At 36.5% G+C, this 16,708-nt stretch overlaps 1 protein-coding gene across 1 annotated transcript in view; it reads left to right on the forward strand.

Moving 5' to 3' along the window:
* The window catches only part of DACH1 (dachshund family transcription factor 1), a 379,725-nt gene extending 366,804 nt beyond the window's left edge, over window positions 1-12,921 (forward strand). The window contains exons 12-13 of the mRNA XM_039385172.1: window positions 12,260-12,326; window positions 12,816-12,921. Of these exons, the coding sequence (XP_039241106.1) occupies window positions 12,260-12,326; window positions 12,816-12,843 (95 nt within the window). The 3' untranslated portion in view covers window positions 12,844-12,921. The remainder of the gene's footprint in view (window positions 1-12,259; window positions 12,327-12,815) is intronic.
* Window positions 12,922-16,708: the final 3,787 nt, after the last annotated feature.

Here is a 16,708-nt window from a genome sequence, read left to right on the forward strand (position 1 = left end):
GAACCTTTAATTTCCAATAAACAAGTATGCACATCTGGCTTTTTGGTTGCTATTGTTGGGGCTGTTGTTGTTATTTGGGCTAACATAATCCGTAGAGATCTCAGCTAACACTGAGATCTGGTGTTATCTACCTAAGGACAAGAAAAGAGACTGAGAAACCATCAGTACATGAAATCTCTGTTACTTAAAAAGAGAAAGGAAAGAAACAGAGAAAGTTTGAGACAGAAAGCAGAAAACCAGGAATAAAAGAAAAAGAAAAATCAAATCACAGAAAATTTCATATTTGGGAGTAAAGTTACTGTCTTCACTTGTTCAGTTCTTACTAACAAGAGACATATCAACCTAAAGCAGGTGTTCTTTGAAAGCACAAAGAGATGAATAGATACACTATTCAAATACCCTTAACACCCATTTTGAGTGAAAATCAGCTTCTATCATCAGCTTGTGCATATTTGACAAAATTATATTAACTGTAGTTAGGAATTCTAGTGACTAAAATTGTGGCTACGGTGATATAAAGATTCCTGGATCATAGGCTGACATTTACTATTCTACAGCTCACAAATTACAATCATTTAAAAAAAATTAATTAAAAAGTATTCAAACCTTGACATCCTAACTTTCTAGAGCTCCCACTGAGATTTCTTCTCTTGTCATTCATGTTTGGAGCAACCTGGTCTAGTGAAAGGAATCTTTGCCCATAGCAGGGGAATGGTCCTTGATGATCTTTAGAGTCCCTTCCAACCTAAACCATTCTATGATTCTGTGATTTTCCTTCTCATAAAGCATTTGTCCTTTTTTTTTCTTAATCTGAACTCTGTGGGTTTCTTTCTTATCAGCTCTCTATGTCAGGCTTCTGTATCTTTTTGTTTGTTTCTTCACTTGGTTGTTCTTTTTCAGCTCCTAACTATGGGAGAACAAAACATTTTGTCCTATTTCTAAAGAGAGTTTTCCTCAGTAGGCTTTTGTATGATAGCGACTAAATTTAAATGTGACACCACACCTTGGGTATTGATTTGCAGATTTTTCGCAAACTGAAGACTGCAGTATGATAGTCTTGATGATCACTGTTATTACATTTATTTTTAAAGCAGCTCTGAGAATACAAACTAAAATATAATGTTTTGGATGGCAAACAGCCCCAGTGTGACTTGCACTGAGTGGCAGAAATACACACATTACCATCTAATGGATAACTTATTTAGTTTGCAGCTGAAGACTTAACATTTCATTGTACATTTTTATCAGTTTACAAGGTCGCATATTAAAAGGAATAATATTTGAGTGGGCTTCTGTTTTTACCTCAGAAAATGTTGAGTCCATAGAGATACTTGCTACAACCTGCCCACAGAACAGTAATGTGAATCATTGCCCAGATGACATCTCTGTGGGAATGCATTTTGAGGCATATGATTTGTTTCAGCATTGCAAACTTTTATGTCAGTTCCATTTGTTTGTTTTTATAACATTTATGACCTTTTAACTATTTGCGCATGTTCATTCAAAAACCTCAAAATGAGTCTTAATTAAAAAGAATTGATCTAAAAAAAAATACTCCCTCACTCTGGCTAGAATTTCTGTCATATCAATCCACAGACAAAAACAAATGATGTTTAGGAGTAGTGGCATTTTCAGTTTGAGTTACTAGCATGAGCTTGTGTGATCTTGCTGAACACTGCCATTTGCAAAAGAGCAATTAAAACAGATGACAATCTGCTAATCAGGCACAGTTCTGATTTTCCCAATTTGTGTTTTTGCTTGACTTCCTAAGAGTGAAAGTAAATTTTATGTATTTATATTGTATATAACAGTATGTAAATTTGGGAAACCACCACAGATCAACAGTTTTCAGCAGGCTAAAAATATACCCCAGTGTTGTAAACATCCTTAGAGAATGCTGTGTGTGTTTGTGTAGTATATGTTTGTATGCATATGTTTCTGTGACTAATATATTCCATTTGTTTTACATAAAATTGTTTTTATGCTGATAGGCAAATTCTGCATTTGTTAGCAATAGAAAGAAATGCAACAGGCATATGTAGCTGTTAAAAAAAAGTTGATAGGGAGGCGGGAGGCAGAGGCATGCTCATGATTTGGGATTTAGGAGTAGTAGCATTTTCACATTGACTGTTGAGAAAAATAAATGTCAAATCATGATATTTTATTTCTATTATAAAGCTACTACTACATACGGGACATTATAGCTTGTTTGCTACCATTGGGCATTTGCATTCTTAATATACCAAAGGATGAGCTTGCTTGATTTGCTGATCACTCTCGTGATTTGTAGGTTTTGCTTGTGATTTTAACCTTGAAATCATTAAAGGCCTATTGGTGGCAATAATCCACTTGTATTCAGATAGGAACTCTGGCTACACCTAGAGGCGAAGTGATTCTGGTGGCTTTGACATCAACATTGAGAAGTTCCTGTCATTTTGGAAGAACCTCAGAACCTGAGAATAGGGAGAGAAATGGATAGGAAGAAGGTAATAGTAGTCTCCAATGGAAAGAGACAGCAATCAAATATAGGTTTTGTATTTGGTCACCACATTGCGATGTGAGGTTGTCGTTCCTCTGCAGAGTTGTAAGTTACCCATTTTTCTTAGCACAGTTTGAAGTCTTTGCATTTCTGAAGTGCAGTGCTATTCACCTGTTGCACATTCTTCATGAGTGGCTACATGAACTTCTCAGCCACACACAGGAGCATGCTGGAAGAAAAGTATACAACCTAAAGAAATGATTTCTCTATATTCTCCCAAATGCATTATTTGAGAGGGTGCCAGGCAGTTCCACAGATACTTTGATTTTTTTTTTTCTGTGTGGGCACAATTAATCTTGAGAAAATAAAGAAAACATTTTACAAATCTTTTTTGAATTCATAGTAAGTATTACTTTATCATGGAATTGTGTTATCTGTGTCATAACATGGAAGGATTTATTTTAAAGTCAAGTGCTGCATTTTCCCATATGATAGGGGAATTAGTTACACACGCTAATAAGAGAATATATTTGCTTTATAATAAGCCAGCAATGATATTGGATCATCTGCTGAGTTCCTATATGACATTTTAAGTCCATTATCAATACGGATGATTTAATTGCACTTTTAATTGTCCATCATATAGTTGTTTGAGGAACAGGAAGATTTATGCTTATTGTATATATTCATCATAAATAGAATCATAGAATATACTGAGTTGGAAGGAACTCATAAAGATCATCAAGTCCAACTCCTGGCCGTGTGCAGGACATCGCAAGTGTCACACCATGTGCCTGAAAGTGTTGTCCAAATGCTTCTTAAACTCAGACAAGCTTGGTGTTGTGATTGCTTCCCTGGGGAGCCTGTTCCAGTGCCCAACCACCCTCTGGGTGAAAAGCCTTTTCCTGATATCCAACCTAAACCTCCCCTAACTCAGCTTCATGCCATTTCCTCAAGTTGTGTCACTGGTCATGAAAGTGAAGAGATCTGTACCTGCCCCTCTTCTTTCCTTTGTGAGGAAGTTGTAGACTGCAATGAGGTCTCCCCTCAGTCTCCTCTTCTCCAGGCTGAACACACCAAGTGATCTCAGCCACTCCTCATACGGCTTCCCCTCAAGGCCCTTCACTATCCTCGTTGCCCTCCTTTGGACAATCCCCTCCCTCAACCAGCTGGTGATGCTTTGCCTGATGCCCCCCAGGACACGGTTGGCCCTCCTGGCTGTCAGGGCACTGCTGACTCAGATTCAATTTGCCATCAACCAGGACCCCCAGGTCCGTTTCTGAAGCACTGCTCTTCAGCCTCTCGTTCTCCAGTCTATACACAAAAAGAGAGTAGTTCCATCCCAGGTGCAGAATATGGCACTTGCCCTCATTAAACTTCACACAGTTACTGGTTGCCCATCTCTTTAATTTGTCAAGTTCCCTGCAGGACCTCTCTGCCCATGAGGGGGTGACAGCTCCTCCCAGTTTAGTGTGGTCAGCAACCCTAGTATTCCTTTGAGTCTTACAGCAAAGTTGTTAATGAAGATTTTGAAGAGAACTTACATAAAAAACAAGTATCCTTTCACTTTATAATGAAGATACCTCATAAAGCTACCCATTTCTATTCTTACTAATTGTCTGCTTATACAGACTATACAGACTATGGGATCTGATTCCTTTAAAAGTGAAAAACCTCCTTTTGACTTCACTGCCAGGTTGGATCCTTTAGCAGTGTACAATAGAGCTGACTTTTGAAACTGTACAGCTGTTCATCTTTTGTTGACTGCTACAAGGATTCTGCTTTCTGCAGTTGTATTTTTAATTGAGAATATGTTTTAGTAAATATTTCATTTTAAAAGGTAGATGGAGATAGTAAAATAAACTATGTTACTGACTTTAGGCTGTTGGAATGTTCAGGTGTGGGAATTATGGATAGCACTCACTAGCAAGTGTACATTCAGGATAGCCAAAGTGGTGGTATATATGCAGAGTAATACTCCTACGGAGATATCCAGAAAGCTTTAGTGCTGTAAATGTTTATTGTGTTTATTCAATATGTTTGGGAGAATTACATGGAAATGTAGCCAGTAGTAGCTCTGGCTATCCTGTACTTGATACAGGTTTTCTTTGGAGATGGTGTTCCAGGCCTTTAGTTTTACCAAGCTCCACTTCAGAGGTTCCTTCTTTCTCTTCTGAATTCCCATAAGCATTTTCGTTGCTCTCCATGCTTCAAATAAAAAATAAAAAAGTTTTAAAGTTAAGGCCTTACTCAATTTATTTTTATCTCTCTTCATTGTAAAAAATGGTTCTGAGTGGAAGCCCTTTCGCTTTTAAGTGTAGGAAAGTGATCATCTGCTCTGCCAAAAAAAAAAAAAAGTAGGGAAAAAGGGCAGAAAAATGTAAAAACAAGGAGAAAGTAGCAAAAGGGCATACACCTCAGAAACTGGCAAAAGAAAACTAGTGGTGGAAAAGGGAAAATAGAGGGACATTAGACAAGAATCACTGCAGCAGAGTGATTCTACAGTCTCTTTTTTCCTCAGCAGTTCTGATTGAACTGGAAAGGGGTGTGCAGAAGGGATGATTTTTTACAGTTGTATGTGGTGTGTATCTGTCTACTTGCAAGTTAAACTTTTCTTTCCTCAACAATTACAGTACACTTGTGAAAGTGAAGTTTCAGTGGTAGCCAATAATTTCAAAAATTTCAGCATTCATTTATAAAGGTTTATCTCACATGATTGTTTTCCTGTATATCTAATAAGAATTTTATAGACTGATTTTGAAAAAAAAAAGGTTAGACTAAGAAAACCAAAACAGAAACAAAAACCGCTGAAGTAATTGCTGAATTCACTTGGATCTAAAGAAGAGTTTCATGTAGACTTTAAAAACTGAGATACAGCTTGTACTTGCAAATGTATGTAGAGGTTAAATATGCTTCATAATGTGCTTTACTCACATGGGAACAACACTTTCTGTCATAGAAGTCAGAAAACTAAGGAGTTTTCTGTCTGTTTTCTGTTCTTTAAAAAATAATCTTTGTAGTTCTGTGAAAATAGATGCATATAAGATGATAATGTCCCCACTGAAGAAAAGATTGCTTTGTACTTATCAACTAGGTGAAAATATGTTATGGCAATATGTTCTTTCCAAGTTTTTCTAGATCAACAGTTACTGGCTAGGTGAGCTTATTGTTGCTCATATTCCTCTCCATCGCACATATCTCACTTGAATATATGCTCCTCACTTGGGTGGAAAAAATGTTGTGAGAAACATGCTTACATCTTTAACATAGTAATTGTTCAGTTAATCTCATTTATGGGGGGAAGGAGGCTATACTTCGCTGATACCGATTAAATATCCTATACTGGGTTCTATATAAATAGCTACAAATGTGCACAATGGTTACATTACATGGTATATTTAACAACATCACTAAATCAGAAAGTATGAGCTATGCCTTTAGTGATGGGAGTACTAATGATTGCATGCAAGAAGATTTTTTTGCTCTGCAACCATGAAGGAAATAATTGCTGTTCAGCACTATGCACTTAAGTTTGCATATCAGTAAAAACACATCCACAGAGGCTCCACCTACATTCCTAGTGCCCTAGGACTGATATGAGTGCAGCATATATTAAAGCTTCAGAAGTTGTTACAATATTCACAACTTGCAAAGTGTGTGTAATTTTCAATGGAGTTAATTTGACCACCGTCAGATGAAATTATGTTGATGATGTTCAGGTTTTATGATTTTCTTTTATTTTAGACAAAAAGTACCGTAGGTGACATTTTGCAGATTTATGGCATGACTACTTCTGCTGAGATTTTAAATCTTGTGGGGTTCTTCCTTTTTTTTGATTCACTGCAGTATATATATATAAAGCAAATGTTTCTCTTTCATATTTTAGATGGAAGACTTTATTTGAAAACTACTGTCATGTATTGAATTTTTCCTGCTGAAAATACGTGTTCTACAGTAAAGAACGTTGCAGTAAGACATTGGCTAATAAGGAGTTATGTGGAAACAAAGTGTTTTCAAGCCAACTTCCTCAACTTCATTTATCAATGTTCTTCGAAAATGTAAAGAATTCTGCAAGAGTGTCCTCCTTTGGTTATCTCCTGTGGCTCAACCCGGAGACCTAGAGAATGTTTGTAAATGTACAGTAGCACTCTTCTTACAGCGAAAATCTGTATCTCTGCACCGGACTATTGTATCCAAAATTACAGGCGGTCAGAACAAGGCTGAGTATTCCCTTTTTCAAGGAATGCAGACTCTCTCCTCTGATGATGATTCTATATTTGAGCACATCAAATGATCCTTCCAGTGGTGTCCAACTACACTTACAGACTGTTATATCATACCGAAACCAGCAAGACAGCTCAGAAATGAACTCGTAGAGGGCATAAGAGGATTCTTAATTTAAAAAAAAAAAAAAAAAAAAAAAGGTAAAAGAAGAAAAAATTGATACATTCAGTTTTCAAATTATGATCGTGAATTTTCTTCTAAAGACTTTTTTTCCACATGCTTTCCAAGAGACCAACACATATATGTTAGACTACATTAAGTGAAATGGAATTTTGTGTAAGTGAAAAGAAATGCTGAATGTAAACAAACTGTTTTACTGTTCACAAAGTCTCTTTTCCTAAAATAAAATAAATTAAAAACCAATAAAAAACAATAATAATTTCTCATTGTAAACTGGCAGGGGTTTATGAAATAAAAGACTTTGCTTCTTATCAAAATGTTGGTCACATGTACAGTATATAACACAAATCACACAAGGAAGGTATTATGTATGCAGTAGAAATCTAGAGTTTAGGAAATGAAACTTTTAGATAATATTGTTTTGTCACCCTGTTGGTCAGAAAGACACCTTTCTAGTTTTAACGCATGCAGGCATGTAAATATTTGTCCTGGAGTCACAGTATTACTGAATGAGATCTTAAGCATCTGGTAACGAGTCAGAATTCTGTATCAGCCACTTTTATTTGTATATTGAGCTCTGGTTAGTGCCCTGACTAGTGCACTTCTAAGAATGGACTGTGGCTGAGCAGCAAGTCAAAATGCCAGAAATATTTTTATATGTTAATGTCATATTGCGTCAATGTTGCTGAAAAAAGAAAACCTAACAAACACTTGATGTATCAGTCCAATTCCACGTAGAACTGAGTGATACAGTTGAAGTCTATTGTCCCTCCCGCCTTGTCTTAGGGATGGATGGTTATGTGTTACTTTCACTGTCTTTATGAAAGCTACAATATGTGTTTTCACCTTTGTGCTGATAACTGGAAGTAAGCTGCAACACACTGCTTATTACATTACTAAAAATTATGTTCTTTGCTTTGCGTACTTTTGGGTTACCCCTTTAAAGACTGATTTTGTGAATCAGTGCTATTACTGTAAGTTTTGTGATTATGCTTTCTTCATCTAATGTTTTATGCATATAAAATATTATTTATTACATGGAAACATATCAAAACCTTAAATGTCTAAGATGCCTAACTTAAAGCAAATATTTCTTTAAAAGTAGTTCTGATTGGATATTAATATTATTTTGTCAAAAAAAAATCTAATGTTTTGTAAACTCTAGCACTGAGCTTCTATAGTTTGTAGGTCTTCCTTGCAATACTGGTACACATTTATTTTGTGCAGTTCATATTTACTCCACCGCAATCCTTTTTTAACAATAGAAAGATGTATATACAACTTCACATCACAGTAATTTTTTTAAAGAAATATTGAGCAATATTTTTCATTAAATATTGTTGCCTAATACTTTGTAGTGACATTATTTTCTAACCATGATTCTTTCATGATTTTCACAGTTGCTTAAACACACATGGGATTCTGTACTCCAGTTTTTTCATATGCAGTCTTTAAAGGGTTAACAGCTGTAAAGTTAGATGGACTTGTGGCAAGCTTTTGAATCATTCATATCTGAAAGAGAATTAAAAGCCTACAACTGAAATATGTAGTAGCATCTACCATTGCTCTGCTCCTTGCATAGAGTCACCTGTAAGTAGGTTTAGTAGTTTTACAGTATATTCTTTCAAGACCTTTGGGAATGCCTCAGTGTTTGGCTTGGTACATAAACAGAAATGTTAAGTATTAAAGGGGAACCAATTTATGAGCTGGATGTTTAGAAAGAATCTTGCTAAAAACAGTGTAAATATTACAGACCATGAGATTTTACCATAAGTTGAATTTTTTTGCCCCTCTTTAGTTTCACAGGTTTTGGGTTGTTATTTTGGTTTTGGTTTTTGATTTGGGTTTTGTTTTGTTTTGGGTTTTTTTGCATAGATTATGAAGAAAAGTTGTACTCATGTTATTGTTTATATGCTTTTGTAATCTTAAAGATAATAATGTCTAGTTGTTCTATATTATAACCACATTTGCGCTCTATGCAAGCCCTTGGAACAGAACATACTCATCTTCATGTAGGACCTATGAAAATTGTCTATTTTTATCTATATATTTAAAGTTTTCTAAAAAGGAAAAAAGGTTATTACGAATTTTGTTGTACAAAATCTGTACAAAAATCTGTTTTTACATCATAATGCAAGAATTCGAAATTTTTCTATGGTAGCCTAGTTATTTGAGCCTGGTTTCAATGTGAGAACCACGTTTACTGTTATTGTATTTAATTTTCTTTTCTTTTCAACAATCTGCTAATAAAACTGTCTGAAATCTCCCTGCGACTTTATTTACAGTTCATCTTTATTAAATTTTCTGAAATGTATAACATCAGAGGAATATTTACTTCCTAATGGGAGGCATCTAAAAACAACATAAGTCAGCTCTTTGTAATGTAAGGAGAACAATGCTGAATGATTTTACTTAACATGCAACTGCTTCTATCTCTAATATGAATTACTGTGGTGAAAAACATCATAAAAGCACACTCTATGGTTATTGTTTAACAAGCATATTTTCCATTTTTTTTTTCTTGCCAGCTAAGCAAACTGCCCCCATCTACATGATTTATTTATGTACATTTCTCAGTTTATGAAGCTGTTATTTGTACCTTTTTCCTTTATATTGTGATATTCCCATGATTCTTATTTCACAAAGCTTTTTGCTGAATAATGTAAAGTGAACACATTGATGGAACAAAACATATTATTCCCCTAACTACAGAAATGCAGGGATAATGCAGTTGGTTTTTCTCAGATCTCCTTTACTTGATAAAACGTGTTCAGAAACACATTTTTTAACAAACAGCAAGTATTTAAACATTTAAACAGGCATTTGGAGAGAGAAATAGTTCTGGCTTAGCTTATGCGATGGTGTGGGTGGGGTTTCTTTAAGGTCAAGATGGTTATTTTAGATCAAATCTGGAAGTAAATTGTTTTTGCTTACAAAAAACTCAAAAGTCAGAGAGGTATGAGTGATTTTGAGTATTATCCCTTATTGTCTTGTCCTGCCTGGCCTTGGATTGCCTTACCTTTCCATCCCTTCCTTTCCTGTCTGAACCATACCTACATGAACATTTTTGCTTTCATTAGGGAGCAGACCTTTTTGGAAAAGCAGAAGAGATTAGCTTTCTTGGATAAACCCATTTCACTATCCCTAGGTGGCCTGGGGACTGCAAGCATGAGGCTGACAGGCTTCCTGGGTTCTGGCAGGTTGTTGTTGCTGGCTGGTTGATTAGGATTTTGGTTAGCAGTATATACAGTAATCACAGTCTCCTTCCGTCTGCATTAAAATGTCCTCATGTCTGCATTAGTAAGCATCCCAGCTACGCCATAGCCAACTCCCCTGCCTTAAACTCTGGCACAGCTAAAACAGGGGAAAAAGTAAACTCATTAATCTCTCAGTCCAGCTCATGCTGAAACCTGAATTATCTCTACAGTAACAGACTAGCAACCTACCTCAGTGTTTTTAAGCAACCCAGGAAATAGTTTCTTTCATCAAGAAGGAACTACACTCACATAATTCCATCCTATCTTCATTAATAAATCAGTGCTTCATCTGTGCAAGGTATGTGGCATTTAACAGAGCTGAGACTGGGTGGGCTGATAGCTAGTCACTCCTTGTGACAGTAAACCTAAACTCTGTCAAAGCTCAGGTCAAAATCAAGAAGAGGTTGCCCTAAACATGTCTTGCCTATAACTTACTTGTAGGTTAGGGTCAGATCCTGAAGAAATTCGGAGTCAGCAGTTAGACTCCTAAAGTTTTAGGAAATCTTTTTAGGAGCTGAAAGACTCAACTGAGAATTATTAATTTTTTTTTTTTAAATTTTATTTTGATTTTGCAAATAAAAGAGATTTAAGGTCGGGTTTTGATATGAAAGGTAAACCTCTCATTTGTTCAAGGTACTATAAATTCTTGAAAATTGCTTCGTTTGTTATTTGCTTACATGTTATTTGACACAAGACTGCAATAAACAAAGACTGAGGCCAAGATTTTCAAGCATGACTGCTGATTACAGGTAGTTCTAGTTTTGTTGGCCAAACTTCAGACATTTTCAATGCCTTTCATAAAATAAAGTGTCCTACCTCAAGAGTTCTGTGAAACTTCTTCAGTAGCTGCTAACTCATCGATGGGATACTGAGGAATGTATTAGTGTGCTTTTGCTGAGCAGGAGCTCACACTGATTGATGATGGTAGTTTCACCACCAGCAGTATCACACCATTTCAAGCTGCTTGTATAAAAAGCTTCATTTTCAAAGGGAGAAGAAACAAGGGCTTTCTGAAATTCAAGCTCTTAAAAGGAATAACATTAGAAATAAAAAAAAATCTAGACTTCCAGACTACTTGGAAGCTTTGTAAATTTTCACCCAAAAGTCAAGTACTATGCAATACTAAGCAGTTTGGGAGAATTTGCACGTAATCTGTGGGTAAACATGATTTCTTCATCCAAGTTAGAGTAGCAACGGTTGTCGTAGTCCACTGAATTGGTTAATTGTTGCTCTAAATTTGGTTCATAAAGACAGAGATAGGTTGGGAAAGAATAAAAACAGGTCCTAGTTGCAACATAGGACACTCCAGCTGGATATAAGGAGGAAGAAGTCAAAATGAGAGTGATGAAGCACATGAACAGTTTCCCTAGAAAAGTTCCAGGATCTTCATCTTTGGAGATATTCAAACCTGCGGAGAACAAGGCCCTGAGAAACCTGATCTAACTTTGTGTAATTTAAAGAAGGGTAGACTAGTTGACCTTCAGAGGCCCCTTCCAATCTCAATTTTTTATGGTTTTAGAACTACAAGACTTATATGCATGATGCCCTTGTAGGCATAACACTTTCTGCAACCAGTTTAACAAGGAGTAAAATTTTATCCTATAAATAGTAGTTGTCAGATCTAGAATAGAAATTGCTGGGATATATTTTAGCATTCACGGCTTTTTGATCTTCTATATCAGGAGACCAGAAGAATGAACTGCAGTAACAGCAAGATGTGAAAGAAGATACAGAAAGTGAATACAGATAGGATAAAAATGGCACCTATTTTAGTAGAGATATAATTAATTTAAATAATAAGAATAGAAGCTGCAGCAACTTGGTCAGTCAGTTCTCAGACAGATTTTCTAGCAATAAATAAAAATAAGGTAAAGTGAATAAACAATATGTCCAATAATAAAAAGAACAGCTGTTGGGGATAAAGTAAGTTGATTTAGAGTGAACTTTCCCATTCAAATTTTTCTTGGGTACACTGACCTGACAGTCTTAGAGGAAAGTGGAAATGACAAGGTGCTGGAACAGATCCTCCTTTTAAAATATACTGCCATTATTTTTTTCAAATTGTTTTCTTGAAACTGGTTTGTACTGCAAGGCAACCGATGATTTTGTAATTTTATAGATTTTTACCACTCGGAGATACAGAGAACTTTGAAGCAGTCAATTCAGCTTGTTGGATTCTCTGTCAAGTAAGTGTTGTCACGCAGCTTGGTAGCCTGAGGTATGCAAAGGTTAAACTTGGCATTTTAAAACTAGAGAGACTTCAGGCTTCAGTGTCTGTGAAGTTGTATCATGGTACAGGTATACGTAGCTAGATCTTGGTGCTGAAGGATTTCATAGCCAAAAAGTGCCTTTGTTTTGGGAGTGCTGATTATGAGGTGAATTGCAAAGTAGAAGAAAATGGAAATTGTGGTTAGGAAAGCAGACCGAGGGAATGAAACTGCAACAAAATTTTGAATAGAACATGGGGATGGCAGAAAATAGGAGATTTCAGCTGTCAGGATGGAAGTAAATAGTGATACAATAAGGAGAAACTGGATTCTAAAGATACTCTTTAGAAAGTGGCAAGATATACATGCAGCAAACAAACTCATTTGACTGGGTCCCGGGCAAGCAGACGTTTTCAATTCCATTCAGAAACAACTAATAACCATTTGGCTTCTGTTCCCTGTGAACAGGATGCTGAAGAATCCGACTGTTCAGTGATGGGATGATATATTGGAAGCCAGAAATAAGTTTCTACGTGGATCTCTTGAACAATCTAAACTCAATTTGACAATTGAAGAGGACAGTGATAAAGTATTACCTTCTTTGTGAGCTAATCAATAACAAGCACACCTCTGGGAAACAGATGCTGGTAATATCCTTTGAAGCCATTTCAGTGGTTGAAGCTGGACATGTTCACAGGCCACCTTACACAGAACTTACAGAAGCAGTAAATAATAATAAAAGAGCTCTAATTCTCATTTTTTTCCAGGTGACATCTTACCTGCCTCCAACTCAAACCTCTACAACACTGCAAGTGTATATATGGCATCTGATAAGAAGATAAGACTCAAGTGATGAATTTAGGCTTGAAAAAAATACCTGCAAAAAGTAAAATTAAGCTATAGACAAACACGGATTAAAAAGGTAATGATTATAGTACAAAATTAGCTCAATGATTTCAGAATTCAAAATGTGATAAAGAAACTCCAACAGTGTGCCTAATTCAAAATCATAATAAAATACCTTCTTGAAGTATGCAATGCTTACTAAATGTTTCCGTGACTGTCCCAAACACTCCTTGACAATGATATATCAGTTCCCTTTTGAAGCACCTGGAACAAAGTGATGCATTGTGCATCTCACTGTATCAGAAATCTCACTACATAACCTAACAGAATCATTGGAAAGAAGGAAACATACAGCTGCCAATCACAACCATTTCCACAGTTCTACAGCCCAAGAGTCTAATCCCATATGCCCCACTACTAGGCTGAACAACACACTCTTGCTATTTTGCTCCCGTCTTTTTGCTCCAGTCTTTTTGCTCCTGTTCCTTCTTCCCCGTGCACATCAAGCTGTAACTGTTCAGTATTAGGTCTCTTCTGACAGGAGAGGGAGTATGAACCAACTGAAAATAAGAAGCAACTTGAATTGCCCCCCCCACCTCATGCTTTCTTGGGAAAGTGTTTATACCACTTGCCTTGAGCAGTGGACAGAAGTGGTGTCCTGTAGCTCCTGCCTCTTAAAAGCACATTAGAGGTGCATCTACATCAGTAATTTTATGTGCAGTAAGGGGCCTCTGTAGCATGAATTTGCTTTACATCTGAGCTAGTGGTGTGCACTCAGGCTCCTAAAACAGTTTCTTTTCCTGGTGGAACTTAGTCATGTGAAAGGATATCATCTGGATTTTGCCAGTTGCAATGTGGCCTTAGCAGTTGCTCTCTACAAGCAACTAGTGGAAACTTCATTACTAGTAATGCTATGGTGAGATCTTGCAATCCTAGAAGTGCAACAGATTGCATCATGTTACACCGTGGTCCTTCCCTCCTTGCATCACAGCAATCAGCAATGGAAATGCACTCCGTGACGAACTGCTGGCTTTTGCAATGCACCTCCTCCATAAGGTCAAATAAACACTGTCGGGGTCATGTTTGAAGTGGAGCGGATAAATTAGAGCTGGTACGTGGGCTTTTGGCTTGAGTGAGGTTTTTGAATAAGGCATGAGAATACTGAGGAGACATGTAATGAAGTAGCAAATTAATAGTATCAGGGATATTCTGCCTCACCATGCTAAATCTTCTTTATACAAATAAATTATGTTTAAATCAATTAGCTATTTATTGATTCATAAGAGTATTTTTCTTCTTTTTTTAATTTCCAGGTGTTACTTGAGTGAAGTCAAATTGTGATAATAATGACTAGTTCTTTTTCTTTTAATTTACTAAGCCACTCAGCATTCAAAAAGATTATATTTGAGACTTTATGAAGAGTGTATTTTGTTGTGAGAACAATAACAGACACTTACCTTAGGACTTCTACTAACCCTGGACCCTCCTATAATACTTTCAGCTGTACAATGCATTTTTCTAATAGTCTGTAGTTGTATATTATTTTCAAGTTTAAAAATACTTCACCCTTTTAACAAATGCTGCATACTCATCTAAGTAGTGGTCATTAAAGAGAGTGCCACTATATCATTCCTTTGTATTTAATTTGGGTTAGAAAGAGCAAACTGTATTTTGAGCAAGGTTTATTTCTTTTCCAATTTAAGTAATTTCTTTTCTTATCTAAGCTGGCCAAGTTCAATTTAAATCATTGTGCGAATTGTTGGTGAGGTGCTTTTATTTGAATCAGCAAGCATTTGGCCATGGCAAATGATCTTCTGGCAAACAAGAACATTAGTACCAGGGGACATCTTTGAAAACTGCAGTTTAGTTTTGTGCACCATGGAGAGTTTTCAGTGTTAAAAGTTATGTTTTCCTTAAATATTGTTCCACTCAAGGTAAAAAGAGTTGCTTTCTTCTTTGATTTTCATCCCATTCTTCTATCATTGTATGTAAAGAATTAAGTTTAACAGGAATGCAGGTAAAAATAAAAGTGCTAAAGGTCCACCAGTACTCCATTTTGCTCTTTTAACTGAACGACAATCTTTTAGTGCTTTTTTTCCCCCAGTTGGTATAATTTCCAAAATACACATAAAAAAAGTTATGGGGTTTCTCATATTTGATTAGGCTTTAGTAGTGCAAATACTACGGCAGATAGGGCAATAACTAATTAGTCTTCAGACTGCAGAGAGCTCAACAGAAGCATCTGTTTGGCTGACATAATATTTCCTTCAGCCTCCTTCTCAAAGGCAGAACAGGAGCTAGCAAGGACTGGGTGAAGCATTTTAGCAGCAGCTTACATTCCAGAATACACTGGCTATACTGAGCATGTGCAAAACTCCTATATTCAATAGGCTAGAATTTTCCAGGGCATGAAAAGGGGTGATTACTTATGCAAGGCAATCACCCTGAATTTATACAGTAGGACATCCTAGGATGTGGCACAGATTATATAACATGGTTCTTAGATTTTAATGAAACACGGTCAGAAAACCCACCAAACAAACTAACAAAACCAAACACACACAAAAAACCCCCAAAGCCCGCAACCAAGCAAAGAGGTTGGAATTATTTTTTAGGCCATTGCAAAATTGAATGAAATCAGAAGTTTCCAAGTCATGGGAATGTGATCATTCATGCTGCTGTGTTAGAATGGTCCCCAGCCAAGTGGTGGCCAACACCATCTATCTCTGCTGTAGACAATTCTGGGGGTGGTGCAGCATCTAGTATGGATCTGGCTCAGAAGATGGTTTGTGAACAGCCAATTTCACTTTGGAGAATGAAAGAGCATGATGTGGAAAGATTGCTCTATACTGGTTGGACACAGGGTTCCTGAACTTTGATGATTACATATATAATTTACCAGCATATTTCTTGCTTTAGCACACAACCTGCACATGACTTCTCAGTCGTACCATACCACGAACCACTCCCAACCCCCAGTCACATTCAAATGGCATTGCCCACATTTCGGTCCAGTCGCCTGCGCTTGTTACCATTGTGAATTGTACTTTGTTATTTCCAGTCTCTACTCCACCAGCTGCCCCATTATTCAGCTACTCACTGAAGAAGGCCTTATCTGGAAGAGGAAAGGAAGAAAGATTGATCCCTAAACTAATTGTCTTTGAAACAAGTATCTTTCATTGCAGCTAATCAGTCTGAGTCTCTTTCTACTAGGTGGATATTGTTCCCAGTTCACTGTTTCAGTGCTACTTGCAAGGGCTTTGCAAGAGCAGAGAAAGAACCTTTCACTCTTAGGAAGGAATGGGATCCTCCAACTTGAGATTTCTTTTCAGATACTCCTAGTAGCCGTTGAAGTGGTAAGAAGATTTAATAAATACATTTAATAAATGCGTACTTAGTTTTTCCAAGATATGGTTTGTTATGTGCTGGAATTTTCTAACTGCATGGATACCCATTTAAAACTTCACTGGACATCTGTGCTTTTGTATAAACTCATGAAGTCCTTAGTTGCATCC

The sequence above is a fragment of the Pipra filicauda genome, unplaced genomic scaffold (genome assembly GCF_003945595.2).
Source record: "Pipra filicauda isolate LSUMZ 115617 unplaced genomic scaffold, ASM394559v2 scaffold39_size4671491_pilon, whole genome shotgun sequence".
Taxonomy (NCBI): Eukaryota; Metazoa; Chordata; class Aves; order Passeriformes; family Pipridae; genus Pipra; species Pipra filicauda.